At 35.5% G+C, this 6,000-nt stretch overlaps 1 protein-coding gene across 1 annotated transcript in view; it reads left to right on the forward strand.

The window, feature by feature from the left end:
• The window catches only part of Ddc (aromatic-L-amino-acid decarboxylase), a 204,993-nt gene extending 200,526 nt beyond the window's left edge, over positions 1–4,467 (forward strand). Inside the window, exon 12 of the mRNA XM_090396490.1 lies at positions 4,122–4,467. Within this exon, the coding sequence (XP_090252616.1) occupies positions 4,122–4,340 (219 nt within the window). The 3' untranslated portion in view covers positions 4,341–4,467. The remainder of the gene's footprint in view (positions 1–4,121) is intronic.
• Positions 4,468–6,000: the final 1,533 nt, after the last annotated feature.

The raw sequence follows: 6,000 nt of genomic DNA on the forward strand, positions 1-6,000 counted from the left end.
AAAGGAGGGAAAATTGTTTGTGAGAGTGGCAAGTAGCTTAGCTAAATGTCTAGTCAGTTTGTATGTGGGACCATTGATACTATTCATAATAGGGCATAAGGGTGTACCTTGTTTATGAATTTTTGGTGCTCCATATATCCTGGGTGTTTTAACATGGAAGAGCTTGAGTTTGTTTACTGTTTCTTTATGCTCCCTAGGAAATACCCCCACTGTCCATCACAGAGAACTACAACAAAACAGTCACCATCCCATACATTAAAGGCACATCGGAAAAGATATTTAAAGTGCTCAATGAACATCAGCTATGCATCGTATTTAGACCGTATATCAAATTGGCTATGCTCATCCATTCACCCAAGGACAGTATCTCTCCTTTATCATATCCAGGAGTCTATGAGGTATCCTGTTCATGTGATCAAGCTTACTATTGTCAGACACGAACTGTGGACATCCGCCTCAGTGAACATAAAAAATACATCTGGCACTATCGCTATGGCAAGTTGGGTCTAGCAGACCACGCTTTGGATGCCTCTGCACACAGGATCAACTGGAAGAAAACTAAACACAGAAGCTTTTACAAGTCATGGAGATTGTTCTTAGAATCAACAGAATCCTTGAAACATACTCTGAACCTCAACAAGTATGGCTGTATAAATTTGCCCAAAGTTTGGGGGACAGTCATCTTAAGACATAACTTGTACCTGCTTTCTCTCTCTGTTTTTTTTAACGCAGGGGATGCCTAATTAGAACTTGAGTCTTTGTGTTGTAGCTACAATTGTTCTAACTAGTCTCATTGTTACGCCAGATTGTTGCTGTCTCATGCACTGTGACAATCTGATTTTTTGCTCTGAAGGTGCTGATTGGAATACCAGTGAAATATCAGCAATAAGTCAGTAAATAATTATTTACTTATCAGTCTGTGTTCTAATATATACCGTCAAAATTAATCAACAAGAAATGTAAAACAGCCTTCTGTAAATAGAAAACAATATTGAAGATATTAAAAAATATTTAAAAGTCATGTGATGACTAATGTATCTTGGTGGTGTGGTTTCACCACCAAGTGATTTCATTCTTTTTCTGTTGTGTTTTGTTGTATTTATTCTTATTCTACTTTTAATTTATTTTTTATTTTTATTTTAGTCTATTGGCTGTTTAAAGGCAGGAAGGTCTGAGCAGAGGAGGAAAGAATAGGTTCTTTGCATGGAAAGTGGTTGGTGAGTGGAATGCATTGCCTGAATGTGTTCCGGGTGTAGACACATTGAATCAGTTTAAAGCACAGTTGGATGAGCATTGTGTGCAATAATGTGTACCTTCCACAATTAGTCTCTGATGGAGGACAAATATGTTAATAATAATAATAAAAGTATATCTAATGTTTGTGGATTCTGGGGCTAAATAACAAAGATATCTAGATACACAATCAGACCACTGGTTTGAGTGTAGCTGTGTTGAATGCTTGAAGGGTTCTATATAAAAATTGGTGGGGGGCATTGCTGTTCCATCCAGTTGTTTGCATATTTTCCCTCTCCATGTGAAATAAACCAGCATATGCTGAAAATATAAATAATTTAAATATAGATATTATTTTCTGAAATTTTTTATACTACTCTTCTAAGTAGACCTCAGTACTTATAGCACATTTGCTTATATTCTAAAGGAACACCCCTATTATTAAACCATTAGCTTTTTATTCGTTAAATTAAGAAATGATATGAAAGGAATAATTTTTGACATACCTTTGGTGGATCCTCGTGTTCGCCTTGAAATTTTTGATGAAACAACATTGGGAAATATAAAATCAGTAAAAATATAAACAAAACTCTTTAAGCAATAATGAGCTATAAAAGAAGTTTAAAGACCATCAGTTAGATTAAAAATGCAAGGAGCTTTTTTCAGAAGGGAATAGAGTAAAGATAAAAAATATCAAAATTAAGAAACAGAGGAATACATACAGTGGTGTCATGGTGGGGTGACTGAACAACTGAGTTTTTAGTTTTATCTTTTATTTTTAATTTTCGGTCATTAATCTTCATATGAGCCCACCATTGCACCACTGTATATATTCCTCTGTTTTTTAATTTCCATGTGCTATAAGTATTGATAATGTAAATATGTCTGGGAGGAAATGGAATTTATGGAACTTTATCAAATCAAAGGATCTGTATTTGGATAGAGATGCAATATCAAAGCTAATCGAAATGAATGTTGTTGGCTATAGAGGAGGTGGATCATGTATGCCATGTTTGATGTACATCATTATTTCTAATTTAAGTACTTGCCTAGGTGTTAATAGTAAAGTTATGATTTCAACACATCAACAGCTTCTGTAAGGCTAGTGATAAGATGACACATGATCCTGACATAGTTAAGTTTGGCTTATTGTATGCAATTGGAGGATTTCAAATTTGTCCCAATAGCTTTTTTAACATTTAAAAATTTTTTATTTGCTGCAGTTTCAGCAACTAAAAAAAATTAAGGATGGTCAAATTCCACAGTTTAAAACAAAATATTAACAATATCTGTGTTATCAAATCTTTCATTTAGCTATGAATACCAGTCATGCTATAGATTTTGTTCTTTGTGGCAAAATTATTATTATTATTTTTTTTTTTATATTTGATCCACATGAAAGTCCACAATGCCTATAGCACATTAGTGCTGTGTGTGGGCAAGAGGAACAGAAGAGAGGAGGAGGAGGAGGCATCTGTTCACATTTTGCTTGAATAGCTGAGGATTGTAATCTTCGGGGAAGGCAGAGTGGAGAAGACTGTTCTAAAGTACAGAAGTAAATGGAATGAAAGAGGAGGCAGTGAAGTTGGTTTGGCGAGTTTCGAGATAGACTGTAAAAGCCACTGATAACCAACACGGTTATCAGGGGCTCTTGTTTTAATGATGTTAGAGGAAAGTAGAGGAATAATAGTGGCCAATTCAGCAGAGCACTGTCCATAAAAGTGTCTGTAGAAGAGGCACAAGGCAGAAACTGAATGTCGGAGAGAGGGAGATTGAAGTGGAGTTGTGAGAGAAGGATCATTAATTAGCCGGTTTGGATAGAATTGAGCAATCTTAGAGAGGATTTTGGTGCACCACCCCAAATATGGGAGCAATATTTCGTGACTGGGCAGATTTGGGTTTTGTATAGAGTTGGCAGCTGTGAAGGTGTGAAGTAGTGTTTTGTGCAAAAAAAGTACAATTTTTTTTTTGCAGCTGCAGAAGCTATTGATGAAATATGATTGTGCCAGGGAAGATCAGAAGTGCAGGTCGGTCCAAGAAGAGAAATGTGATTCTGTTTCAATATCTCAGTATTACTGAAGGTAAGGGGGAGGCATCTGAGCTTTTTCTTGCAACAGATCAGAGAGAGTTTTAGTGGCAATGAAGTTTACAAAGTTGGCCCTTCCCTACTGGAATATAGCTAGGAGATCTGAGTTCAAGTCCTTGGTCATGGTAGATTTTCAGGATTCTAATACACAAGCACTAATAAAACAAAAAACAAAAAAAAAATGAGTGAACTCTTCTGCTAGAAGTTTTACAAGATGCTTGTACATAATACAACTCATTTGGAATTGACATTAATCAACTTTGATGAACAGCACTTCCAAATGAAATAATAACAATCATCATCATAAGAGCATCCAAATATTATTTTGCGGTAAATTGTTTTTCAAAATTCCACAAAAATTATTTCATTTAATATAAAAAACTTAGAATCTCTGTAGCTCAGTCTGTAACAGCAGCTACCTTTGGCTAGATAGACAAATTTGAATACTATCCAGGATATGAAGAACCTATATAAGAATGCTTCAACTAACCATAAGTTAGATGGTCTCATATAAAAGTGCACGGCATATTCTCCTGGAAACTTGAGTGTTTCATCCTGCAGGACAAACAAAACTATGATAGAATCATAGCTATGACAAGGTGGAAAGGTGGATACGATTATCTGCCTTTTCATAACATTAATTAGGTTTCTATGAAGCCAAGTTGTTTGACTGCATGAGATTTCTGAGCCTAACACTAAGATGAGAGGAGATGAATTTGAATAAAATACTCTGTTAATGAAAATTTTATTTACATTTATTTCTTTTGATGGTTAACTTATTTTCTTTTTGTTCTTTCGACAGGGATCTGACTCATTAAATGAACAGCTCTTAAAAATTGTGAACAGTCGCCGTAAAATACACATCACATCAACCTGTGTTCGAAAACAGTTTGTTCTTCGATTTGTCGTTTGCTCTCCAATGACTACAAGTGAAGATGTTTCCTTTGCTTGGGCAGAAATACAAGAGGTTGCTAGAAAATTATTAACAGAACAAGTATCTGTTAACACATGTTCTATGTAATAATGTTTTAGGTTTTTGGTGTCTGTATATTAATTTCATACTTCTTGTTTCCTTTCCATATGAGTAGCTGCTAGATTTTCTTGAGGTGTATAAAAGTAGCTTGTATCAGATTAAACAGTCAAATATGTTGCACATAAATATATTTCTTTCTATTTATATAAAGCCTTATAAAGCAAAGTGGTACTGATTATCCTATCAGCCACAATGTATTTACACATTCATCAAAGTATGTATGTAAAACAGACAATAGATTTAAAATAATGGCTGCGAAGTGCAAGCTGTCTGCATTACAAGTTGTGATAATTCTTCATACTTTAGAAAGCTGAATTGGGTTAACTCATGTTTGTAGCTGTGTGCCTCAGACCACAATGCTGCTGAAAGCTAGAATCACTCAATTTGTTACATTATGCAGATAGTTCCTAATTTTAAATGGAGATATTAGATAATAAGACAAAATATTTGTATACAACATATTTTTTTTAGATTTCTATTCCTTTTATCATATAATGGGGTGCTTAAGGGTCAAAGCTGTATAACTGAGAGGAGACCTCCACATAGCCTTTAAAGGAATGCAGAGAACCAACCAGGGCTTCTGATCTAATGTCCAATCCTCACCTTCTTGTGGTGCACCCTGTTGGGTATCTACCTGGATACTGAACGAACAAGGATGGGCTGGCAATCTGGGATTTAGGCGACCAAATTGTATTCTTATTGGTTAAACCAAAATACAAAATGATGTTTTGTATTTTGGTTTAAAATTAAAATTTCATGCTGACTGAGGCGTCGCCCGGTTAAACAAGTCCCCCCCGTTTTTTTCTCCAGGGAATCAGGGCGAACAGCGAAAAGCTGACTTTTCGCTGTTTGCCTTGGAACAAATCTGAAAACACACACCAACTCAACATCACCAGAGTTAAAGATTGGTACTATCAACATAAGAAGCCTGGATGGCAAAGAAATGGAGCTAGCTGAGGAATTAGATAAGTACAAGATCGACATAATAGGGGCGACAAAATGGAGGGGTGACTAAAACAAAACAGACAAAAACTGGTGAGATCTTTCTGAGCAATAAATACAAAATGTTATATTCAGGCAATAACAATCAAGGAAAAGAAGGAGTAGCCATAGTATTCAATACTAAGTACGAGGCTGATCTTCTTGAATGGCAGGCAGTCTCAAGTGGAGTAATGTGGGCAAATATGAGAATGGGGAACTGGACAATGAGAACTATTTGTGTCTATGGTCCCACCGAAGGTTCTACTAAGGTAGAAGTGGAGGAATTTTTGAGGCTTTAGAAAAAGCAACTGACACAATGAAAAAGGAAATGTTGGGGATCTAAATAGCAGAGTAGGCAATGATTTTCAGACATACAAAAATATTTTGGGAAAATTTGGAAAAAAGAGCAAACCTAATAATAATGGCAAATACCTGTTGGATTTCTGCTCAGGACATGGACGGGTTATTACTAACACCATGTTCCAACATAAAAATGTGCACAAATTCACATGGAGAGAAGAGGCAAGGAATAAGAAAAGTCTCACTGACTATGTTGTTGTTGATAGTGATGTTTTCTTCCTGGAACAGGGGATTTGAAATTGGAAGTGATTACTATTTAGTCTTGAGCAGGATAAAATTGAATTTCATATTGAAAAGAATAACATGT

The sequence above is a fragment of the Typopeltis vanoorti genome, chromosome 8 (assembly GCF_054136105.1).
Source record: "Typopeltis vanoorti isolate ZY-2024b chromosome 8, IOZ_Tvanoo_1.0, whole genome shotgun sequence".
NCBI classification, from domain to species: domain Eukaryota; kingdom Metazoa; phylum Arthropoda; class Arachnida; order Uropygi; family Thelyphonidae; genus Typopeltis; species Typopeltis vanoorti.